We start from the raw sequence: 23667 nt of genomic DNA, 5'->3' as shown, positions 1-23667 counted from the left end.
AAAAAAAAAAAAAAAAAAAAAAAAAAAAAAAAAAAAAAAAAAAAAAAAAAAAACCACTTACTGAAAGCATTACATAAACAGGGACATAAGGAGTGCCTCTGAACTGACTCTCATTCTCCCTAGGGCGAATATCTTGTATAAGCTGTGCATCAGTTGACCAAAAGTTAGATTTTTCAAACTCAAAATCTTTAAAAAAAAAAAAATCAGGGAAGCAGGCAGATATATAAAGGAACGTGCTTGATACATCACAGAGTTTTGATACGGATCAGACATCTACAGTAATACTTCCCAAAATTTAAAATAAAAATAAAAATAAAAATAAAATAAATTATAGCTTAGAATCACAATTAAAGTGAAAATGAACCAATAAATTTTGACAATATCAACAGTTTCTTAATTTCCTATGCAGAAGGGGCAACCCATCATTTTATTTCTCAACTACAATGGAAGACTTCAGCCTTTTTTAGGACATAGCATCATGCGTCACTTGAGAGAGACATATACAGGATGAATGGAATCTAATTCATTACTTAGACCTCTTTGTTCCATCCAAAATAGATAAATCTCTATATTAACACTACGTATGTATGCTTTACATTGTCAATGTCCTAACTGGTCCATCTTTGTAAAATGAAGTAGAGGACTTTCATGTCCTTGAAGGCATTAGGAATACCTGATGTACAATAAAACATCACTTACACATGTGAAAGGAAACAAAAGGTTTAACTTAAAGTTATTTAAATAATACTACGTTACTTTTCTAAGAAATTAGCACAGCACAATAAAGTTGGATGGGAGAAAAGGAGCTAGTTAGTGAAAAAACTTACCTGATCTTCCAGGCAGTGAGCTGAGTTAAGAGGGCTCAAAGCTGCATACTTCTCATTCTTTGCATCTCTTTCCGTGATAACAACCGAATCTAAAGATGCTGGAGACAAGCTCTCATCAATTCTGTGAACAGATGGCTGACAATCTAAAGCTGCTTTAATAGAGCAACTCTTAAAAGAACCAGATGAGATAGGACTTTCACCTGACCTTACAGGAAATGCTGCCTGTGAAGTATTTACAATCAACAGTAACCAAGGCTTTAGAAAGAACGGATAATACAGTGGATTTAAGCAGCAGCATAGAAACTAGGACAACCAAATTAGAGCATACTTTTTGTATGATGACATATTTTATATCTTATAATCCTAATTGGCAAGACAGGTAGAGTCCAAAGTGTTCGATCTATATCATCTTCCTCAAGTTTAAACTCTTAACACAATCTACGTTGTTTGCTAGAATAAAGGCAACCATATACGACAGATGCACAAAGGTTTTCCAACGACAGTAAAAACTTATGAAGCATTGCCAGATATCCATACCTAAATTATAGCACAAGTCTTAAATTACCATTTGCTCTAAAAGTATCGTTAAAACTGCGAAAATAAGCAATGAGTTGATTGTTGAGCCTGTGTTACTATCACCTGTCGTTGACACTTCATTTACGTTCCATATTTCCTTTTGCAGCATTCATCATTAGCAATTTCAGAGTAATGCTCTTGTCGTGTTCCTTCAAATCATGTTCGTCATTTTCGATACTTTTAGTGGCATCAGAGATCAATCCATGATTGATTTAAAGAATTCATAGAGGTAAACTAAGTACAAAAAAATTAGCGTGACAATGACTCTTTAAAAAAGCGCGAAAAGTTTAACCAACCTCTTGGGACTGAGAAGGCGGAGTGGAGTGCCTGTATGTGGTGCCATTGGCCTCGACAACCCAACCAGCCTCCCTAGCAAGCGCGGCCAGCACATCATTCATATCAGCGCGAGAAGGAAGGGGGAAGTTACCATACTGGCGGAGTCCCGCCAGTATTCGACTAGTAATGGCTCGGCGATGGCGCTCACGAAGCTTCGTCCGCTCTTTTTCCTTCTCTCTCTCTCTCTTTGCCTTGCCGCCAGTAGCAGAAGCCGTGGAAGTTGTCTGTCCTATAGCAGCAGCGGTGGCGGCAAAGCCACGAGGACGACGAGGCGGCGGCGGCGGAGGTTGAAGCTGGTGCGACAAATAGTCGGAAACATTATTGGCTCGGGGTTGAAGATCTTGATGGAAACTATCGTCGTTCAAGCTGCCGCTCATCTTCGTCGAATTCTTGCAACTTACTTACTTACAAACAATATCGAATTACATTGATTCGTTCGAACCAGTAGCTCTTAAGAATTCCGATTGCAGCTATCCTTCCCGCCCATTGCCTCCGGCAAGACGACGCGCCTTTGCCTCGCGCTCATAGCTGATTAAGCAAACAAACAAATCTCTCTTCCCGATACAGAAAATTAAAAAACAGACAACTATATATATATATATTAAAAAAATCTCAATTAATTGATCTTTTTTTTTCTTTTTTTTTTCTCGCACTCTTTATTTCTCTTTTTTCTTTTATTCATCAATATATTTCCTCCACTTATATTGGGCAGAAATTTAAATTTGTATTTATTAAATATATTGCTTAATTAAGCATGTTTGGATTCATGATATAAATATATATATAAAGTAAAATAAAAATTTCAAATAAGTTGGAATAAATTTTTTTTATCTACTTCTTATGTTAAATTTAATATAAAAATTACCTTGATATCAGAATTTAGATTAAGCTAGATAAACTTATAAATATTTATAATTAAAAAATAATTTATGGGAAATTTTGGTTTATTTCTTAAATTAAATGAAAAGGTTAATTAAGCAATAAAAAAACAAAATTTATGGGAAAAAGTGGGGAAAAAGACAAAAAGTGTAGAGAAAAGACTTTCATTATCTTATTCACAATCTTGGATAGGAGAAGAAGGCTCATGAGATTCTCTTTTGGGTCCATTTTCATTACAACACTCTAGCAAGTCAATACTTATAAAAGGACACCACAAATCATAGAACAAAAACCAGAATTTCAGCATCATTTTCATACCCATTCATCATCTTTTCCCTTACAATATTCTCACCAGCCAACCAAAAAGAATCACAGACAGCGGGTTTTCGAAATGAATTGCCTTCACGTGACATCGTCTGGTAACGCATCCGATCTGCTGCTGCATATGTCACCTCGACAGAGGGGGCATACCCTGCATAATAACACAGACGAGCAAGTGAGGTTGCTCGAACTTCAGTAGCGTGAAAACTATACACATCGATCGAGTCAAAAGTAGGATTCATTTGTTCGACTGTTCAACCAGTCATTGGTTGAGGCACAATGTATCTAATATGAGTATTATCAAGTCAGGCCCACCCCATGAATGATGATGTCTGTGAAAGCCAGTGTATGATGTTCCAAAAATACCAGAAAATGAGGCATTCATCCATGCATGCTAATTGTATACAGTTCGAGATGCAGAAAACGGTATGTGAACCAGTTAATACCTGTGGATTTCCTTCAGCCACTTATCGACACACGCTGTGTGAAACTCATGATGGCAAGGCAACACTCTCATGCTGTCTCCTTCATCGTACTCGACCAGGCATATGTAGCATCTGTGGATTTATAGTATAAAAGGTGGGGCACATCAGACAAATGTTGGACTAAACACGAAAAGAGCTATGCGTGCGAAAGAATATGTGGAATGAATGTCTTAAACAAGAAAGAGCATATGCTTACTGGGCAGCTTCCTCGTTTTGATGCTTTTGCAACTTGGAATAAAATTTAACGGGCATAGAATCTACAACATCGTTCGGAGCAGGCAGAGAGCCAATCGAAGATGCAGGACGGGACGATAAGACTACAGATTGCTGGTGAATTTCATCCAGAACCTAATTAAATTAAGTACAGAGATTCAATAGTATAGATAAAATGCGAGGAAAGTAAGCAGAGAAGATGACAGAACATTGACTTACCTCAAATAAGGCTTCAGCTAACATTACAATTCTTGATATACTAGCTCTAGCATCAGTGTTATCATTTACATTTGTGTCACGATTATTGATACGACAAGTACAATGACTGGTCCTATGTTGACCAGATAATATACACGATCTCTCGTGCCCAGATAGGTTCTCAAAGCGACTTCCCAACCGCTGTAGGGCACGAACCTGAATGAGTGGATTCAAGAGAGAAAAAAAGACCAACATTACAACATTTTTATACTATTGTATCTCTACCATAGCATAAAAATGAACTCCATCAAGAATAATTACAAACCTGGGAACGTATTCGTCTTCTCCGTTCAAGGAAATTTGACCGGTGTTCGAGCAAATCGTGATATCTAGCTTCTCGAGGCCGAGTGGTTTCCATTTCATTATCTTGGGTGCTAAACAGGGAACTAGATAGACTAGAAGCTGGATAACCTGACGTTGTTGGAGAGGTCATAGCATTATCTTCAGATGATGAAGCCCTTGTCTCAGCAGTCCGAACATGTCGGTCATCGCCACTCTGACTAGCATCTCTCTCCTCTCCCTCTTGTTGCTGAGGACACAATGTGAAGTCAGATAACGATGATCTACGAAGAACCCTATCACGGAGTCTTCCAACGCTAAGGGTCCGACTGAAACGAAAATTCTGTTCAACTGGTTCCCTAGATCCAGTCTGTCTATCAGATTGTCTAATCTCACTGCTTTCATTTTCAGGTAGATTTCGAGGATGGGAAACGTTACCATCAGGCTCTACTTGTGCATTATCACGAGCCACATCGTGGGTAGAAGAAACTGCCTGATTGTCTTGTAAGTTAGTAGAAAGATCAGAAGGTAGTGTATTTAGCCTAAAATTAGAAGGACCATCTCCATGATACTCAGTATGAGTTGCACTAGCTAAGGATGCAGGAAGCGAGTCCCTACCTTGCTGCATTTCATCTCGATCATCCAAGCCTCCGACAGGTCCATTCGACAAACGAAGCCCGTCTTCGTCATTCAACATTGAGAGATTAGTTGAAGACAAAGGATAAGATCTAGATGATCCTAACCTGCTTGCTCTACTCAGTCTGAAGCTTACATTACCGGGAACGAAACTAAAGCGAGAAAGGAAGTTACTCGAAGACTTCAACGGTTCGAGGGAGGTTGCATGGGAAGAAGTACTACCAGCTCTAGGGGCAATAACAGCACCACCGGTCTGATCCCATCCATCAAGTTCAACATTCGACGTTACGCAAGGTGCTTCAACAGACTCCTCAGCTTTGACCCTTCTGTAACCCTCAATTTTCTTCTGATCTAATGCTTGAGCAGTATGATTTGCAGATGAACAATAATGAGCATTCTTTTTGTTATCACTTTCACAATCCTGCAGAAGAACACATAGCCCAAGTGAACATAATGAACATCGTCAATCAACCTCTAATTTTGTTCATAGAGATCATTAGAAATTAAAACTGCCCATCATAAATCAAATACAAGAACCATTTATACAATAATCCAAATTGCATGGGCAGAACATGCTGGAGTTCTATAGAAATATAAACAAGAAAATTAACATGAATCGAAAGACAAAAGACAACGCAAAGTTAAAACACTACTAAGTTTTGTGCAAATATGAAGTCCATTCTCCAGAAATCGAATGGCAAAACAATAAAAAACACCTACAAAGATGCAGAAATTCGAATCTCAATCCATCTTGAAAAAAAAAGGGGGAGAAAATCCCGTACATTATCGTCATTGTCGCTATGGTGCGATCCAGAGAGCGTCCCAAGGCAAGAACACTGGAAAACTCTCCGGCCTTTGGATCTCCTCCTCCGGATTCTCCCGGAACTCGACAGAGTCGCCGCCAACGACGATGAAGACGGCGGCGGCGACGGCAGCGAACTGCTCGACGGTTTACTCCCGCTGGATCCCATCCCTCGAAACCAACGCCGATCCTACTCCATGGAAAAATCCAAAAAGTGGCAAAGATTTGAACAATCCAGATCTAGAAAATCTCCATAAACACCGATTTCAAATTAATGAGAGATTAAAAGGAAGGAAGGAGAATTGGGAAAGTAAAAAAGAAAGGAAAGCATGGGATTGGAAGCATATTGTGGCGAGTAGATGAGGGAAAGAGATAAAATAACTTGCAGAGCAGAGATGTGGAACGGAAATGGGGTCCCTTTCTTGATTATCCAAATGCTAAGCGAAGCAAAGCAAATGATGAGGAACCCATGTAGCGTAATTTTGAGTGAGGATTTAATAGCAATAGATAAATTAAAGTTGAGCGATGTTGATTGATTTTCAGATCGAAAAGACGAAGAACATGCCGTTTTCTCTGCCTCCGTTTGAGGGAAAAATTCAAACACCCGACCCTTCGAAAATTGCACCCCCTGGGCCACCGGGCTCAGTTTTGTGTACTTTCTTCTTGGGCCTTCCTTTGTTTTCCAGTTCTCATCTTCCCATCATTTTCTTTTTCTTTGTTGAAATTGTGGCGGGTAACTAAAAAAATTAATTCACTTTTATTTATTTTTAATGCAAAACTTCCACAAAATTTGCACAAGAAGCCCCCAACACTTTCAAATTTAAAAACCCGACCACAAGTCGCAGTAACCGAACAAACAAGAATTTAGTGAAGCAAGCTCCAAAAATTAAAATTAAATTTATTAGAGAACATTATTTACACTTGTTTTAGTTAAATTTATAGTCGATGGTACCTATTTTAATCATTTGAGTTATGTTCATATCATAAATAAATAAATAATAATAATAAATAAATAAATAAAGCATACTACAAACTTAGGTCTATATTGACCGATATCAAATAACATCGGTTTAAACCGTCAAAATGCTGATCGAAAGTTGCTTGAAGAAAAAATATTTGTATTTTTCTTCATTTGCCAATTAACGGTTGAAAGAATTCTAGTGATGAAGTAGTAGATCTTTGTAATGAAACACGGAAGAAGCAGCTAAAATTTCATATCAGTTAGATAATGAGTCAAGGACTTGTCATTCTGTTCTATTAGTTAGATTTGTCATTCCAAGGTTTTTATTACAAGGCAACTAAAGAGTCTTATTTTCTACAACGAATGTTTTGTTCTCCTCTCTAATCGATATGGAACTTCACAATTCACCTCTCTTGGGAGCTCAGTGTTTGACACTGATACCATTTGTAACAATCCAATCTCATCACTAGCAGACATTGTCTGTTTTGACTCATTACGTATTGTCGTAACCTTTACGGTTTTAAAACACGTCTACTACGGAGAAAGCTTCTACACCCTTGTAAGGAATATTTTGTTCCACTCTCCAATCGAGGTGGGACCTCATAAAAATAAAGTTCCATCCATGTTAGATTCGTCTCGATAAAAACCAAACTACATATTTATGTTGTAACTAATACAGCATGAATGGCAGAGAAGCAATTGCTAATATTGTTATTAATACAGTCTCTTTATGTCACAACTCACGAGTTGTAGAAAAAAGCTAAAAGCCCTTTGGTCCATTTGGTGGTTGCTATTGCCCGAGAATATTGGATTAAAAGAAGACATCCCAAGTTTCAAGGTAAAGATAGAAAAGGCTAGTTGATATCAGAACTGTTCTAGTGTGTTCTTGGTTTCTACATAATTATCTCTACAGTTTCAACTGTTCCATAAGCATTATTCTGCTGTAATCCAATGGCATTGGGAGGTTTTCTTTTTCCACAGAGAATACCTTATCCTGCCCTTAGTACTTTTACATTTAGATATATTACTTGTGAGATCCAACGTCGGTTGGAAAGAGGAACGAAATATTTTTTGTAAAGTTGTGGAAACATCTTCCTAGTAGATGTATTTTAAAACCGTGAGGCGGACGGCAATACGTAACTGGCTAAAGCAGACAATATCTATTAACGGTGGGCTTGGGCTGTTACAAATGGTATCGGAACTAGGTATCGAGTGGTGTGCTAGAGAGGACATTGAGCACTGAAGGGGAGTGGATTGTGAGATCACACATTGGCTGGAGAGAAGAACGAAACATTCTTTATAAGGATGTGGAAATCTTTCACTAACAGACGCGTTTTAAAAGCCTTGAAGAAAACTCCGAAAAGAAAAGCTCAAAGAGAATAATAGAATCGTGAGGTGAAGCTCGAAAGTGAAAATCCAAGGAAGACTATATAACCTTGAGAGGAGGCCGGGAAAACTCAAACAAGACAATATCTGATAAAAGTGGGCGAAAATATAATCTTGATGACAAACTCGAAAGGGGAAGCTCAAAGAGGATAATATCTATTAGCAATGAGCTTGAACATATAGACAATTACCACTCTATAACATTAGGATCTTTTAAATAAACAAACGAATCATGAAAGAACATAATAGAATAATGATTGAAAGCAAAAGCTTAGACAAATAAACATGTCTAATGCCCAAAGACTGCATCGTTATACAAAGGGATGCGTGGGATCCATCCTAATGCTTCAGCTCAATGCTCAAACTTCAATAAAATCACAATTAAATACTAAATTTTATCCTTCAGACAAATCTCGAGAAGAGACCAAAAAAGCAAACAAAAGATATGAGATGTTAAATTAAGCCACATGTGCATAAAAAATTGCAAGTTATCAATCAACAAAGTGAAGTGCATAAGAAATCAATCGCCAAGAACCCTAGACAACAACGAACACACGAAATTGCAAGTTACGAGCACATTCAAAGCGGAAATCCAGACGACTTACACAGTCGACAGCAAGCGGGAAGGTCTAGTTGGATCATAATTGATCGAGACAGCAGCCTTCGATACCTGACCTACAATAAACAAACAAACATTCATTAAAAACGTTATCCGAGCACATAGATTCAACATGGCGTTGGGCGTTGGTTACCGATGGTGCCATTGCTGCCGGATGCGCATTTGTTCCAAGCTTCCATTTACGCGAAACCCTCCGGTCGTCTTAAGCTTCCATGGAAATGAACCAGTGAGCTCTAGCAAATATCTCGTTCGTCCGAATTGGTTGAAGACATTTACCGGGACGACTAAATTTTTCTTATGCTATATTAAATTATAAATTATTAAATTTAGGTCTCCTAGAGGATATTGTTTATTTATTTTTTAATTTTTAAAAGCTTGCAAATTAGGTTACATATTTGTTCAGACAGAAACTCAACCTCACAAGGACATTTGGACTAACTTTCTCTTTTGGACTTCTCGTTTCAGACTTCTCCTCAAAGTTTTTAAAACGCGTATTTCTTACAATCCAGCCTCTTCGTGGTTCCAACGTCCTCCCTGTCACTCGTCCCCCTCTTCAATTGATGTAGGATCTCACAATCCACCTCCCTTCACGATCTAGCGTCTTCGTTAGCACACTGCCCAGTGTCCACCCCCTTTGAAGCTCAACGTTCTCGTTGGCACACCGCCCAGTGTCCACCCCTTTCGGGGCTCACGTACTTATTGGCACACCACTCAGTGTCTGGCTCTAATAACATTTGTAATAGTCTAAACCCATCGCTACTAGATATTGTCCGCTTTAACCCGTTACATATCCCTGTTAGCCTCCCTTATAAAACAATAAATCGTTCCCTTCTCCAATTAATATGGGATTACAAAAATGGTAAGTACGAGTTAATTATTATTACTATTTATTTAAAAATACATACTCAATCATGAACGTTCAAAACTGTAGTCAACTCGAGAGGAATGGTACATCTAGGATGATTTAAAATCAGTGCGGGGAAACGGTGCATTGTTGATCAAGCGTTCCTAAGAAGACTTATAGTCAACAAAGTACATACTCAACCATGAACGCTCAAAACCGTAGTCAACTCGAGAGGAATGGTACATCTAGGATGACCTAAAATTACCATGGGGGAAACGGTGCATTGTTGATCAAGCGTTCCTAAGAAGACTTATAGTCAACAAAGTACATACTCAACCATGAACGTTCAAACTTGTAGTCAACTCGAGAGAAATGGTACATCTAGGATGACTTAAAACCAGCGTGGGGGAAACGGTGCATTGTTGATCAAGCGTTCCTAAAAAGACTTATAGTCAACAAAGTACATACTCAACCATAAACGTTCAAAATCGTAGTCAACTCGAGAGGAATGGTACATCTAGGATGGCTTAAAATGAGCGTGGGGGAACGGTGCATGGTTGATCAAGCACTCATAAGATGGCTTATAGGTTCAACGAGCGTGTTCATTGCATGTGTTCTTGGCTTATAGTTGCCTATTCAAATCTTTTAAAGATTATCAGCAGAATATTAAAAGCTCAAACAATAAATAGAGAGAATATAATATATTATGTGATATTCAGTTTCATAGAATACAAAGGCTCAAACAATATGAAAATGCTAAGCTAATACACAATTCAAACAATCGAAGACGATAACGACGACGACGACACACTCCGAGTTCGGTGCAGCGACGGCCTTCTTTCTTATTTTCGAGCTCTTGATGAATGATGCTTCATTGTATTCAAACTGTATACTTGTGTTTTTTTTTTCTCTGTTATAAACAATAACGTAATCTGTGTTAATAAACCTGTCATTAGGGGTCGTATTTCGTTTAAAAAATGCGGTTATGGCATGTCGGGTTACACGGGTATGGACAATCGATCTTCTGGAACACACTCCTGTCGAAAAACCAGTCTCCAATCGCCTTTGCAATGGGCTGCATTTTCAAATTTGATAAAAGAGTTGGTACTTTCAAGAACAAAGAAAATGACGTTACGTTCGAGTAATGACTTTCGATGTCGATGTCGATATCGATATCAATTTACCGTGTTACTGATCTCGGGAGAGTCTGCTCTTAGCCATGTCTCCTGCATTTCAGTTTGGCAATGCGCATAGCAAGAATCTATGAACAATCCTCTTGATGAAGGGTGTCCAAAGCCATTCAATGCATTCAAAAACTTATCCCTGAAATCTAAATCAAAACCAGAAAGATCAAAACAAAAACAAACACTTTTGAATGTAACGGCCCAAGCCCACCACTAACCGATATTATTTTTTTTGGGCTTTCTTTTTCGAGCTTCCCCTCGAGGTTTTTAAAACAAGTTTCCTAGGGAGAGGTTTCCACACCCTTATAAAGGGTGCTTCGTTCACCTCCCCAACCGATGTGGGTATCAGAGTCAGACTCCGGGCAATGTGCCAGCAAGAAAGCTGTTCCCTAAATGGGGTAGACACGAGGCGATGTGCCGTAAAGATGCTAGGCCCCGAAGGGGTTGGATTTGGTGGGGGTTTCATATCGATTGGAGAAAAGAACGAGTGTCAGCGAGGGAGCTACCTTGTAAGGTTTCAAGCTGAATAGACGAGCAGTTTTTGATGTCGTTCTTGCAGTCATTCCAAATATGGCGTGGATCGGCAACACCGGGCACCAGAATGTTCCTTACCTGAATATTCATTCAGCAAACAGTTAAGCAACAAACTCGAGCTCGAAAGTCGGGTTATTTACACGTTTAGACGGTATGATCTTTACCTGCCATGAATCATAAGCTGCATTTACAATAAAGATTGGAGTCCGAACGAGCTGAATCACATTTTGGGGGAAGAAACACTGCAGAAGTTTGGATGAGAAACATAGGATTCATCGAAACGAAGAACACGACATGTTTCCTCGATCGAAAACTTACCAACTCGGGTTTCATTTTTGAAGTGCATTGTACAGGCAAATTCCTAGCTGAACCCTGTTGAGTTCATAAGATGCAAGAAGAACATTCCAATGGTAAATGGATCGATCATCGACGCCAAAGAAAGTCGAGAATGATAGAGAGGAACATACATGAGTGGCGACTATATCGCTAAAGAACTCCTCGATATGCCGTGCTCCAGAGACATCTTTCCTGGTATTCAACATTATGACATTAGATCAACACGAACAACGAACGACGAACGACGAAACCCGAGATATGAAAAGGAATACGAGCTTACACGTTGACGAAGTATCCTGCATCTGAGACACACTTTACTTTGGTAGTAGGAGGAAGTAAAGATTTGAAGGTATCACAATGCAAAATGGAACCTAATCCACCGGCCGAACATCCCGAGATAATAGCCTGCGGTAACGACATCAGATCGATGCAAAAGGTGTACTTATATAGATCATGATGTGTAGTAACAAACAAGAAAGTTCAGTTCGGTTCGGTTCATACGTTCTTCGCGTTCTTCATTCCCTTGGCGAGTAAATCATCGATCACGGCCCGAAAAATTCTTGCTCCTCTGAAATGCAGATTGGTTGCCTGATCCAAGGTATCATCACTAGTTCAGAAATGCCAAGGAGGGGTGAATATCATTCATTCTCACAATGTTGATCAGTTAAGGAGTGTTCGAAACCATTGCTACTTACGGGATCAACGGCTTCGACGTCTCCGGTGAACGAAGATCCATCGCAGTATCGAATTTTGATTCTATTCCAGTTATAAAAATCTGTAGCATACAAGTATAGTTGTTACAGCAGAGATAAAACTGAATAAATAGATTCAAACCGTTGATCCAAGGCTGTATGTAAAGAATGTCTCGTTCTCTCCCCAATTAACGTGGGATCTCACACACTACCTGGATTGAATTCTCGTTGGTTACTCAAAAGCCCCGAAAACGCAAGCTCGGTAGCCATGGCCTTAGACGAACCTAAACGAGTATCCCGACGCAGGACGCAAGTCTTGACATCGCTGCACCATCCTCCTCCCTAAGAATGAAATTAGTTCAACAAATAATCAACAAAAATGCATATTCTTGAATGAATTTTTCAGCTCGAAGTGAAAGAACAAACCTCTAGCTGAATCAACCAATTGTTAACACCAGCGCCTAACCCTTCACTCAAGTGATAAGCTGGAGGGCTTCCATCCAAACAAACTACAAAGTGGTTCAATCAAAAAAACTAAATTAAACACTCGAGTCCATCGAGTTCATCGAGCCCATCGAGTTGGTCGAGTTTCTTACCAGCTCCTTTGACACTAGGTTCACGAACATAAGTAATCCCCACAATAGTACACTGTGTTCTAATAAAAAACTGAAGAGATGCAATAAAAAATAGCCATAAACCAAAATTTTCACTGCCCATCTTCTTCCTGCATAGATAAACAAAATCCATTCAAATAAATTCGTTTTTTGGGTCAAAATAAGAATCCAAATACGGATTAATCTTGTTTTCTTGATTAACAAACAACCCAAATGATTAAAAAACACAATAAACAACAAATCTTCTGGAAAAAACAACTTCAAAAATGATTTATATCTGAAATAATCTAACAAAAACAAGAAACCCACAAGGATTTATCAAAGAACATGAAGAACAGAAGAGGAAAAGATTGATAAAAATACCTGGAACAGGAAAAGTCAGCAATGGCGGAATGAAATGGGTTCGAATTCTGTTTGTTGGTTCTGGAAATCGAAATGTGGGTTTGTTTATATACAGAATTATAGAGAGACTAATGAGTAATGATTGAAGATTTATGTTCATATTTAGAATGTGTCGTTACAGATATTGAGCGTCGAACCCAAGAACCGACAACTCATTCCAATTTCCAAGTCCAACCAAAGCCAAACGAATTCAAAGATAGTAAAAACTTCGCCGTGTTCTGTTTTTTTTTTTTTTCCACCCGACCCGACCCGACCCGGATTTCATCGGACACGAATGACGAATCTTGTCGTTGTGGGCCCCACGCCCTCCCCTTCTGCAACGACCTGCTTAAATATAGGTCAAGTTAAAAATGGCTCGAAATATTATTCGGTGGATGGATGCCCACCGTATACGCTATGCACGCTTTATTGGTTAAGAATAAATTCTCCCAAGTCTTTTTTATTTATTTATTTTTTTTTTATATTACCGTCGTATTAAAATTTTTATTCTCACCTTTATTTTGTGGAAAATATATTGACTTTTATCCTCGAATTTAAAGAGATTTTTTACCTAAAATATTATTTTACTCAACTTTTAATATTCTATCCAATAGGATATTTAAATAAATATGACGTTTAAGTAAATAAAAAATATATAAATGAGTCGAATCCCCGATAATATAAACCAAAGAAATTGAAAAGTAATAATAATTTATATATAATTAGTATTATAATACAAAAGTATCCATTGGGTTGTGTTGTTTTGTCTGCAAGTGGAAGTCAAAAGGAAAGCTCCCATTTATGGTCCAATGGACAGTGAGCGATTAGGACATGTATCCCACCGACATGGTTTTTGTTAACAAAGTAACATGCCTTTCTTTGTACTTTTTAAAATTTTAATTTTACTAATTTTATTCTCCTAAATTAAATAATTGACTTTTTAATTTCTCCCTTTCTCTCTCATTATTTTAAAATTTTTAATTTAAACCTTAAAAACATGAATGGTCCGTTTTAATCTGTTATGTATATTGTCATAATGTATCTATTAGATAGAGATTTCCACATCAAATATTTTGTTATTATTTTATGAGATCTCATGTCAATTATTGCTTAATTTTTTATATTAAAATGTAAAAATTTAAATATTGGAATATGTGTGAACTACTGAATTTTTCACGTTGAGACATGAAAATTTAAATACGAAATTTCAAATAAAATATGTATCTTCGAAAGATGTAAATTTAAAATTTTAAATATAAGATTTGAAAGGAAAGTTAATAAATAAAAATGATGGGGTTTTATGCAAGTAGCCTTACCAAAAAAAAATATGATAATTAAGAAAAATAATGCATTTTTTGGATCACTAATTAAGTAGTTTGAATTAATGCTTAATTAAATGAGAGTTAGCAAGATTAACGTATTTAATTTTTCAATTTTATGGATACGATCAAAATAACATGCTATTTCATATTTATTTGTAAGTTTAATTCATTTTCATTTTAATTCTCTCTGATTAAGTGTATGTCGGGAGACCTCTTAAAAAAAAATTTAGAATGCATGTGAGCGAATGTCTTCACTTTTAAGGAGCGAAGATTCTATGTTAGATGACATTTTATATATTTTCATAAAATGCATGTGAGTGAACACAAAACATGCTGGAAGAATTCGTCTGGTACTAAATTTATTTAATCTGAATAATGAGAATAAATTGAAATATCAATAATTATAGTATTTAAATTTACGAGATTCCTTACTTAAAATAAGTCAATAATTTTTGTTTTTGTTTAAAAAAATGTAACAAAAAATTAAAATATTTTCTTAATAAAGATAAAACCCATTCGGGAGAAATTGGAAGAAAAATAAATTTAATTATAAAAATAAAAATAAAAAATCAAGCAATAACTGACTAAATTTAACTTATAAAATTCATCCAATAATTATTTAGGGAATTTGTTGAGAAGTTAAAAGAATTTAATGCAGATATAAATGAATATTCTAAAAAAAAAAATTGAGCAAAATTAAATTGGAAGAAAAAGTTGGTTTAAAAATTTGTAGTGTAGAGAGGAAAAGGAAAGGCAGAGCTCTTTGGTTCACACGAATTGGACGGCGATGAACTCAATCCAGCTACGAAGTTCAACTCAAATTGGCTAACTTTTTTCCTCAAATTTTCAAACCATTTTCTTTCTAAATTATATTAAGATGGGAGACACATCACATGTGAAATCCATACCTAAATGGCAAATAAAATAATTATTAAATTAACTAAACAATTATATTATATAATTAATAGATGTTTAACGACGGGTGTATACTTATTTGGATTATTATCGACAAAATTTCTTATTTATTTTTGGAGAATTTATTTTTGAAAAAAATGAAAAAAAAAACTTTGGAAATTCATAGTTTTCCATATAACTTTTTAATTAAAAAATATAAAATATCATAATAAAAAATTTAATTTAAATATTATAACATAATTCTTAGAAATTTTAATTTTAATATTATAATGTATTTTAAAATAACAACAATAATAACACTCTTCTCGTTCTCATTTAGCTGATAGAAAAAAATGTTTCTCGCTTTTTCGTGCAAATAAATTAAAATTATTAAATATGTAAATGATTTAATAGCAAGAATAAAAGTAAGAATATACCAAAAAGTGAAATTAAAGTGGGAAGGAATTGAAATGAATGACAGCGGGGTGGATGGATAAGGTCTCATGCATCTTGCAGTAAAGTAGTATGGAGGTGGAACAAATAAAGTATATATAAAATCTTAATATTAATAATAAAATTTTAAATTTTAACGCACACCTATTAGAATGTTGTCCCACGTCGGTTAATTTAGGGAATGATCATGAGTTTATAATAAAAAAATAATCTCTCCATTTATTTGAAGTATTTTGAGGAAGCCTAAAACAAAATACATTTTTAACTTAAAAAAACCTTTAAAAGTATTAGAAAAGTTTATTTAATAATTTTTCGATAATCAATACATTTTTTATTTTACACGATCATTATATAACTAGTGATCACATTTTTTTTAATAAATAAACTCGAATGCTTAATAAAATATTGCAATTTAATATTTTAATTTGTAAGTTATTTATTAATATTATGTATTAATATATGGGGGGATGTGCATGCAATTTCATATAGGACCTATCAATCAAATAAATATTTCATAACTTTTCTTAAAAATAATTTATATCAATCCATGTGACATTATTCGCGACGACCATGGTCGCCATAATTAATATTTTAAAATATTACAATAATAATCATTTAATAATACAAGAAAATTAATAAATATGTTGGGCTCTCCACCTTACGAATGTAATTAAAATTTAGATTTATTTATTTATGTGTAATTAAAAAATTATTAAAAAATCAAGAAATAAAAAGACATTTTTATATTTTGTGGTATGGTAATGGTTGGTCTAATTATCGGTCACAATCAAATTCGAGTGGATATTAATATAATCTTTATCTCAATTTTGTGGAAGAGATATATCTATCTCTATTAATAATTCATCATTAAAAAAAAAAAAAAACTTTATTCATAGGATAATATCAGAATAATTTGAATTTTTTTTAATTATTTTCTTGAGCTATATATTGATTATTATCTAGAAATTTCATGAACAATAATTAAAAGAAAATTATAACTTTTTAATAATTTTTATTTTCGGCTATTTTATTTATTTATTTATTTTTGCCAAAAAGGCCAACTATAGTCCAAAAAATATGGGCCGAGTCATCATAAAAAGCCCAATAACAGTCCAAGGAATATGGGCCGAAGCCCATTTGACAATTAGGAATCGTCCAACCCGCCATTTTTACATTCCAGCACTTGAAAACTTCGATTTCTACCAAGATCAGCCGCTCAATTTCTTCTCTCGTGGCCCAACGCCGGGGCCTACACGTTCTTCCCCGCCCGCCCGCCCGCCCTCTCCTCCCTCTCTGCCTCCGATCTCATAGCTTTTTCCTCCATCCTTAACAATCCTGTTCAACTTTCTTGATTGATTTAAGCTTTTCAATCCATTCTTCGTAAACTTCTAATCTGTAACCTTTGTTCTTCAATGCATTTGACTAGATTTAAAATCAATAAGACAATTCCTGTGTTGTTTCCCTTCTCGCGCCGGTTGGCTTGTGTGTTATCGACCCAACCGCATAAAGAACACCACCAGGAGCCGCCATGGCAGCTCCAGGATCAGTTGCTATATTCGGTATCTTCTATTCTCTCTAATTCGTCTCTGGACTCTTCTAAATGTAGAGCTCTGTTCCCTCATTTGTCTCCTCTTGAGTTTGATCGGATGTTCTTCTCCGTTGGATTGAAAGCCAATCCCAAAACTTGTCTTAACTTCTTCTACTTTGCTTCTGACTCTTTCAAATTTCGGTTTACCATTCGTTCTTATTGTATATTGATTCTTTTGCTTATTAATTCCAAGTTTTTACCCCCCGCGAGATTGCTTCTGATTCGTTTGATAGATGGGAAGCTCCCGTTGTTGAATTTCGATTTGAATAAGCTTCACATTGAGATAGCTAATACATTGTTAGGTTTAACTTCAGTTGTTGGGCGGTTTGAATGGACACAGGCTTTTGATTTGTTGATACATGTATACAGCACACAATTCAGGAATCTTGGATTTGGTTGCGCTTTTGATGCGTTTTATTTGTTTGCTCAGAAGGGAATTTTTCCGTCATTGAAAACTTGCAATTTTTTATTGAGCTCTTTGGTGAAGGCTAACGAACTTGAAAAATGTTGTGAAGTATTTGAAGTGATGTCCCGTGGTGTTCGTCCAGATGTTTTCTTGTTTACGAATGTAATAAACGCTCTGTGCAAGGGAGGGAAGATGGAAAATGCCATTGAGTTATTCTTGAAAATGGAGAAGTCAGGTATTTCTCCTAATGTTGTTACTTATAATAGTATTATTCATGGTTTTTGCCAGAATGGGAGATTAGATGATGCCTTCAAGCTCAAGGAGAAGATGATCATAGAAGGGGTAAAGCCAAGTCTTATAACTTATAGTGTGCTTATTAATGGTTTGACAAAACTCGAAAACTTTGACAAAGCAAATCACGTTTTAAATGAAATGGTAGACACGGGTTTTGTTCCGAATGCAGTTGTCTACAATACTTTAATTGATGGATACTGCAAAATGGGCAATATCAATGAAGCTCTTAAGATTAGAGATGTGATGATATCCAAAAATATAACTCATACTTCAGTTACTTTATATTCTCTCATGCTAGGGTTTTGCAAGAGTAATCAAATCGAGCGAGCGGAGAATTCTCTAGAGGAGATATTATCTCAAGGGCTATCTATAAACCGTGTTACTTGTTATTCGGTTATCCACTGGTTATGTACAAAGTCGAGATTCGATTCTGCATTGCGCTTTACCATGGTGATGTTATCAAAAAACTTCAGGCCTAGTGATCAGCTGTTGACCATATTGGTATGTGGACTCTGTAAGGATGGTAAACATTTAGACGCAACTGAGCTTTGGTTTAGGTTATTGGAGAAAGGGTCTCCAGCGAGTACAGCGACCTCTAACGCTCTAATACATGGACTTTGTGGAGCTGGTAATTTGCAAGAGGCTGTGAGAATACTCAAGGAGATGTTGGAGAGGGGTTTTCCATCGGATCGGATCACATACAATACACTCATTTTAGGTTATTGCAAAGCGGGAAAAGTCGAGGAATGCTTTACACTTATAGACGAGATGATTAAGCTAGGCATTGAACCAGACATCTACACTTGCAATTTGCTATTGCATGGACTGTGTAATGCAGGAAATTTGGATGGTGCTATTAAGCTTTGGGATGAATTCAAAGCTAATGGATTGGTTTCTAATGTTTACACTTATGGGGTAATGATGGATGGTTATTGTAAAGCTAACAGAATGGAAGATGTTGAAGAATTATTCAATGAGATGGTCACTAAGAAAATGGAACTAAGTACCATTGTCTATAATATATTAATCAGAGCAAACTGTCATAGCGGAAATGTTGTTGCAGCTTTGCAAGTTCGTGATGATATGAAAAGTAAGGGAATGTTTCCAACTTGTTCCACGTATTCATCTCTAATACACGGTATGTGCAACGTTGGCCGTGTTGAAGAAGCGAAACAGCTAATCGATGAAATGAGAGGGGAGGGATTGTTGACGAATGTTGTTTGTTATACTGCGTTAATTGGCGGTTATTGTAAGCTAGGGCGAATGGATATTGCTGAAGCTACTTTGCTTGAAATGATCTCTTTTAACATACGACCTAATAAATTTACGTACACGGTCATGATTGACGGGTACTGTAAATTAGGGAATATGGAAGAAGCTAATAAGCTTCTGAGCAAGATGAAAGAAAGTGGAATCGTCCCAGATGTTGTTACTTACAATACCTTGAGTAATGGATTATACAAGGGGAAGGACATGGATAAAGCTTATAAAATCTGTGATCAAATGTCCACGGCAGGATTATCTTTAGATGAAATTACTTACACTACTCTCGTACACGGTTGGAATCGACCTACAATTGCTAGCCAAAACTGATTAAATTTCTACAGAGGTTTTTCATTACCTCGTTAAACTCTGTCGATAATGTGATTACTGCTTCACGTTCAACTGATCTGAAATTTCTACCTCTGTTCTATCTTTGATTTTTATTTCATCAGCGATCCATCAATATCGTTTTCTTTATTCATTCGGAAATATCGGAGGCGTCTTTTCTCGTCCAAATGAAAGAGCCAAAAATGGAAGAGACGTCTTTAGTTTCTGCAGTTTGGTAGGCTTTGTTTTATAGTGTGCTCTATTTCTACTTTGTATATAATGTCATTAGTTTATATGTCGGCTACAGGTGAAGCATATGTTCTGAAAATTTTATATTATGTTTTTAACAGATCACGAAATGCTCGGCTGCATATTGAGATAGTGCGTCGAGAACATAAGGCGATCAGTTGAGATCCTCACCGATAGAAAAAGATGGCAGTTTGTTTAATGATAGTGTCGTAGCTTCTCCAACCCAAACCCAGTGATGAAAATTGGTAAACATATTAGATCTCGTATGTAATTTTTCTTGTTTATATCTAGATTTTCCATAACTTATAACTGAGTATTTATTGTCTTGATGTAAATTTTGCAGGCTTTAATATATACGTGGCTGTTCGCTGGGGAAAATGTCGTATTTGAAAGTTGTTCATAAGAACTGCTTCTATGCAGATTGGAATGGGAAGCAGAAATGGCTCTCATCTGCATGAAGGTGTAAGTTCATCTACTCCATCTTCTGATCAATTTCTTTGGCAACTAAATGTAATACGGTCCAGTGGTTAGTCAGGGTGCGTGTAAGCTGGCATGGACACTCACATATAACGAATTTTTGGCTCGAAGGAAAAACATATATGACCACCTTACTTGAACAGGATTGGATTTGGTGCATAGGTTGCACATTTGTTCTTGAGTTCTAAAGGAAGCATATAATTGAACCACAAATATTCTGAAATTGTTTGTGCTTGTTGTTGACTCTTGAAAAGGGCCTAACTCTCTTTGCCTTTTGTGAGTTCAGAAGCAATAAGGTAGTCTGGATGGAGCTACAGGCCCTTGTTAAACATCCCTTTTCACTGTTCTCATCACTACATCAATTGATCTGGTGTTAACTGCAGCCCCACCTCCATCAGGAATGCGCTCGAGGACCTTCTCGTGGCCTTTTGGATAATAAACTCCAGTTCATCGGTCGAGCATCCATGTGGCTACCTCACCCCTCACATTGTGAGATCCCACATCGATTGGGGAGGAGAACGAAGTACTCTTTATAAGCGTGTAAAAACCTCTTCCTAGCAGACGCGTTTTAAAACCTTGAGGTGAAACCCGAAAGTGAAAGCCCAAAGAGGACAATATCGGCTAGCGGTGGCCTTGGGCCGTTATACACATTGCTCTCATTGCTCTTCAGTTCCTTGCTTTCTGTTTCAACTCTCTCCCTCATCATACCTGGAGAAGAGGAAGCCCTTTCGCCCCATGGGGGTGCCAAACAATGCAACGGAGTCAGTAAAACGAGGTAATGTACTTTATCGACATATCTTATGTATTTTTGTATACATCTCACTGCCCCCTGTAATCGAACTAACTGCCCGACTGAACCTATTGGACACTACGAAATTTATCGAAGCCGAACTAACGGATCATTTTTCGATTTCTACGTCAAATGGACCTAGTTGAGTTGGTTCAATTGCTCTCCTTAGTTTTGGTCTGCAGAATTGTTGTTGCAGATCAAGGACAAGATGATGATGAAAAATATGAATGATTAACAAATTTCTGATGTTCTTAAAATTATTTGTTCTTGTAGAAAAACAGATTCATAAAACAGGAGAAATTAGATCATGGGGGTGAGAGTTGAAGGGTCTTACTTGAAGAACATGGAGTTCATTGTGTGAGCCCCTCTCACAAATGCAGTGGCCAAGCCATATCTTCTCCAAATAAGGTAAGTGAAGACGGGCTTGTTTTGTATTTATAGCTGAAAATAGAGGCTACCCATTTCCTTCATCCCAATGAGGTGAAGGTCATTTTACTCTTATACCCCCACTCCTTGGAGTTGGTTTGTGAAAACGAACATTCAAAATTCCTCTGGAATTGGGCATTATGGACTTTGCTCTCACGCTAAGCCAATGATTATGAGAATTTTTGTCATAGAGGCAGAGCTAGAAATTCTATGCACTAACTTTTTATTAACTTTTAATGAGTAAAAATTTCAAATTATGAAAAGAAATGGTTGATCCCAACATTCAAATTTGAACAAAATTAACCTTCCCTTTTTAAGGATAATTACAAAACGCTTCATATCTGATGCAGAGAAATAGCCTCTCATAAGCCAGAGCCATCTTCCGAGCGGTGAACATGGACGCCGCATATCGCCGGCAGGCCTTTCCCCGGCGCCTCAACCGATCGGAACCCTCTTTAGCTACCACTTCCAGCGTCTCCACCAATGATTCCACGTTTGGAGCGAAGAGGAATCCGTACTCATCATCAACAACAATGGTGCCCTTTATGCTCGGAAACCTTGACGCCATTACAGGTTTCCCGCTTGCCATAGCCTCCATCAGAGTCAGGTCCAATCCCTGTGGCCGTAGCGTTGGATTCACGAAGATGTCGATCGAATTGTAGAAAGCCCTAAGTTCTGACGGACTCATCGATCCTAAAACCAGAACTCGAGGACCTAGATCCCTGTACCGCTGTTCCCATGGTCCTGCTCCGGCGACGATCAGGTAGATGTCCGGATGCTGCTCTGTGATGATGGAGAAAGCCTCGTGAAGTAGCGGATGGCCTTTGTCTTTCACTAATCTTCCGGCGACTCCGAGGACTAGACTTGCGTTTCCAGGTATTCCGATTCGAGCCCTAAATTCTTGACCTAATTTGAAATCCTCGCCGAAATCGTCCTCGTCGACGCCATTGACGATCACATGGACTCTTCTGCTTGGAATTTGGTACACATCTCGGAGCATCTCTCCGCAACTGTCGCTAATCGCGACGTGGTGAGCGTAATTTTTGAAGAATCGGATCTCGTTCAGTACCTTCGGGACATCGCCTTGAATATTCATGTTGAAGGCCGGCGACATCGGCTCGTTCGGCCGGCGGGCTAGGTCCTGGAATAAGTCCGATTGCAAGCTCTCTAGGGCAATCCCGTGCCAAGAAACTGCGAGATTCGAGAGCTTTTTAGCTACACCGTGAGGAAGTGCAACGCTTTCTGTGTGAACAACGTCGAATGGTTCTCGGTGGTTTTCTTCTTCATATTGCTCCCAAGCTTTGTTGTAGCGCCACCGGCCTGGTTCACCGTCGTGCCAATGGATGTACGGCGCTGAAGTTGCAGACGAGAGGTTTTGAACAACGCCATAATCGGGCAGTGGTGAGGTGAAAACATGAACGCGATGGCCACGGCGAGCCAGAGCCGTGTGAAGTGTATAAGCATGGCGCTCCATTCCACCTGGGGTTGTTCCGATCGGCCATTTTCTTGAGAAGACAGCAATTTTGAGAGCAACAGGTGGGGGAAGATCTTCAGAGAAAGCTAGGCGATTCCAAGAAAATTGAGCATCGCGAAGGTCTCCAAACCATGAGTTCAGGCGGGCGGTGGAGGTAGAAAGGGAGCAGACAGAGATGGTGGAAGTGTGGAGGAGGAACAGAGTGGGGACTGTAAAGAGAACGATGAAGAAAAGGGTGGTACAGAGATTGCAGTGGGAGAGGGAAACAGTGGATTTCTTTTGGAATTTGGAGTTGAAAGCCATGGTTGGGGATGGAGAAGAAGAAAGGGATATGGGAAATGAAGAAGATGGAGTGTCTTTTTTGGGGTTGAATTCCATGGAAATTGTTTTTGGAAGAAAAGTTTGGAGGGGAAAGTGGGGGAGTTGGGTACGCACTGAAGCAAAGTGGAAAGGAGTTTTGTGAGTTTTTTTTTTTTTTTTTTTTTTTTTTTTTTTTTTTTTTTTTTTTTTTTTTTTTTTTTTTTTTTTTTTTTTTTTTTTT

The 23667-nt window shown here is 37.3% G+C and overlaps 5 protein-coding genes across 12 annotated transcripts in view; 1 reads left to right on the top strand and 4 right to left on the bottom strand.

Annotated features, from left to right (window-relative positions):
• Positions 1 to 2294, bottom strand: part of LOC111447906 (beta-amylase 8-like) — an 8214-nt gene extending 5920 nt beyond the window's left edge. For 2 of the 4 annotated variants that reach the window (XM_023087282.1, XM_023087286.1), the window contains exons 1-3: positions 1700 to 2294; positions 828 to 1049; positions 62 to 142 (exon numbers count right to left, since the gene is read on the bottom strand). In XM_023087282.1, the coding sequence (XP_022943050.1) occupies positions 62 to 142; positions 828 to 1049; positions 1700 to 2116 (720 nt within the window). In that variant the 5' untranslated portion in view covers positions 2117 to 2294. The remainder of the gene's footprint in view (positions 1 to 61; positions 143 to 827; positions 1050 to 1699) is intronic. The other 2 variants (XM_023087283.1, XM_023087285.1) reach the window with 2 other exon arrangements.
• A 472-nt stretch (positions 2295 to 2766) lies between these two features.
• Positions 2767 to 8881, bottom strand: LOC111447532. Of its 3 annotated transcripts, none has more exons than XM_023086753.1 (8): positions 8712 to 8881; positions 8565 to 8634; positions 5593 to 5852; positions 4161 to 5231; positions 3857 to 4051; positions 3621 to 3772; positions 3386 to 3496; positions 2767 to 3090 (listed from the first exon to the last, which is right to left on the bottom strand). In XM_023086753.1, the coding sequence occupies exons 3-8, from the start codon at positions 5779 to 5781 to the stop codon at positions 3021 to 3023; spliced, it is 1788 nt and encodes a 595-aa protein (XP_022942521.1). In that variant the 5' UTR covers positions 5782 to 5852; positions 8565 to 8634; positions 8712 to 8881; the 3' UTR covers positions 2767 to 3020. The 3 variants fall into 3 exon arrangements, with proteins under 3 accessions (XP_022942521.1, XP_022942522.1, XP_022942523.1); XM_023086754.1 differs by having other exon boundaries at positions 8565 to 8629; XM_023086755.1 differs by lacking the exons at positions 8565 to 8634; positions 8712 to 8881 and having other exon boundaries at positions 3621 to 3751; positions 5593 to 6278.
• A 1227-nt stretch (positions 8882 to 10108) lies between these two features.
• On the bottom strand, positions 10109 to 13351 carry LOC111447533 (pectin acetylesterase 8-like). The gene is made up of 13 exons (XM_023086756.1): positions 13146 to 13351; positions 12765 to 12892; positions 12595 to 12677; positions 12381 to 12510; positions 12172 to 12251; positions 11978 to 12064; positions 11757 to 11881; positions 11608 to 11668; positions 11459 to 11512; positions 11305 to 11382; positions 11113 to 11218; positions 10607 to 10752; positions 10109 to 10497 (listed from the first exon to the last, which is right to left on the bottom strand). Exons 2-13 carry the CDS (start codon positions 12883 to 12885, stop codon positions 10393 to 10395), a joined length of 1176 nt encoding a protein of 391 aa, XP_022942524.1. The 5' UTR covers positions 12886 to 12892; positions 13146 to 13351; the 3' UTR covers positions 10109 to 10392.
• Positions 13352 to 17067: 3716 nt separating this feature from the next.
• On the top strand, positions 17068 to 21211 carry LOC111447546 (pentatricopeptide repeat-containing protein At4g19440, chloroplastic-like). Of its 3 annotated transcripts, XM_023086776.1 has the most exons (5): positions 17068 to 19729; positions 19836 to 19945; positions 20061 to 20222; positions 20303 to 20421; positions 20820 to 21211. In XM_023086776.1, exon 1 carries the CDS (start codon positions 17245 to 17247, stop codon positions 19711 to 19713), a length of 2469 nt encoding a protein of 822 aa, XP_022942544.1. In that variant the 5' UTR covers positions 17068 to 17244; the 3' UTR covers positions 19714 to 19729; positions 19836 to 19945; positions 20061 to 20222; positions 20303 to 20421; positions 20820 to 21211. The 3 variants fall into 3 exon arrangements, with proteins under 3 accessions (XP_022942544.1, XP_022942545.1, XP_022942543.1); XM_023086777.1 differs by having other exon boundaries at positions 17068 to 19945; positions 20061 to 20204; XM_023086775.1 differs by having other exon boundaries at positions 17068 to 19945.
• Positions 21212 to 21860: 649 nt separating this feature from the next.
• On the bottom strand, positions 21861 to 23504 carry LOC111447547 (phosphatidyl-myo-inositol mannosyltransferase). Its single transcript, XM_023086778.1, has one exon. It carries the CDS (start codon positions 23502 to 23504, stop codon positions 21966 to 21968), a length of 1539 nt encoding a protein of 512 aa, XP_022942546.1. The 3' UTR covers positions 21861 to 21965.
• Between the last annotated feature and the right edge of the window lie 163 nt (positions 23505 to 23667).

This window comes from Cucurbita moschata, unplaced genomic scaffold (assembly GCF_002738365.1).
Source record: "Cucurbita moschata cultivar Rifu unplaced genomic scaffold, Cmos_1.0 Cmo_Scf00009, whole genome shotgun sequence".
NCBI classification, from domain to species: domain Eukaryota; kingdom Viridiplantae; phylum Streptophyta; class Magnoliopsida; order Cucurbitales; family Cucurbitaceae; genus Cucurbita; species Cucurbita moschata.
The sequence above is the reverse complement of the archived record's forward strand: the minus strand, read 5'-3'. Positions and strand labels throughout refer to the sequence as shown.

Coding starts and splice junctions, on each gene's coding strand:
- LOC111447532 (XM_023086753.1), bottom strand. CDS start 5,781: ATGGGATCCAGCGGGAGTAAACCGTCGAGCAGTTCGCTGCCGTCGCCG. Junction 4,052..4,160: donor GAAGACGAATACGTTCCCAG/GTTTGTAATTAT, acceptor CCACTCATTCAG/GTTCGTGCCCTACAGCGGTT. Junction 3,497..3,620: donor CAAAACGAGGAAGCTGCCCA/GTAAGCATATGC, acceptor ATAAATCCACAG/ATGCTACATATGCCTGGTCG.
- LOC111447533 (XM_023086756.1), bottom strand. CDS start 12,885: ATGGGCAGTGAAAATTTTGGTTTATGGCTATTTTTTATTGCATCTCTT. Junction 11,513..11,607: donor GCGATATAGTCGCCACTCAT/GTATGTTCCTCT, acceptor TGAACTCAACAG/GGTTCAGCTAGGAATTTGCC. Junction 11,219..11,304: donor CAGCTTATGATTCATGGCAG/GTAAAGATCATA, acceptor ATGAATATTCAG/GTAAGGAACATTCTGGTGCC.
- LOC111447546 (XM_023086776.1), top strand. CDS start 17,245: ATGCATTTGACTAGATTTAAAATCAATAAGACAATTCCTGTGTTGTTT.
- LOC111447547 (XM_023086778.1), bottom strand. CDS start 23,504: ATGGAATTCAACCCCAAAAAAGACACTCCATCTTCTTCATTTCCCATA.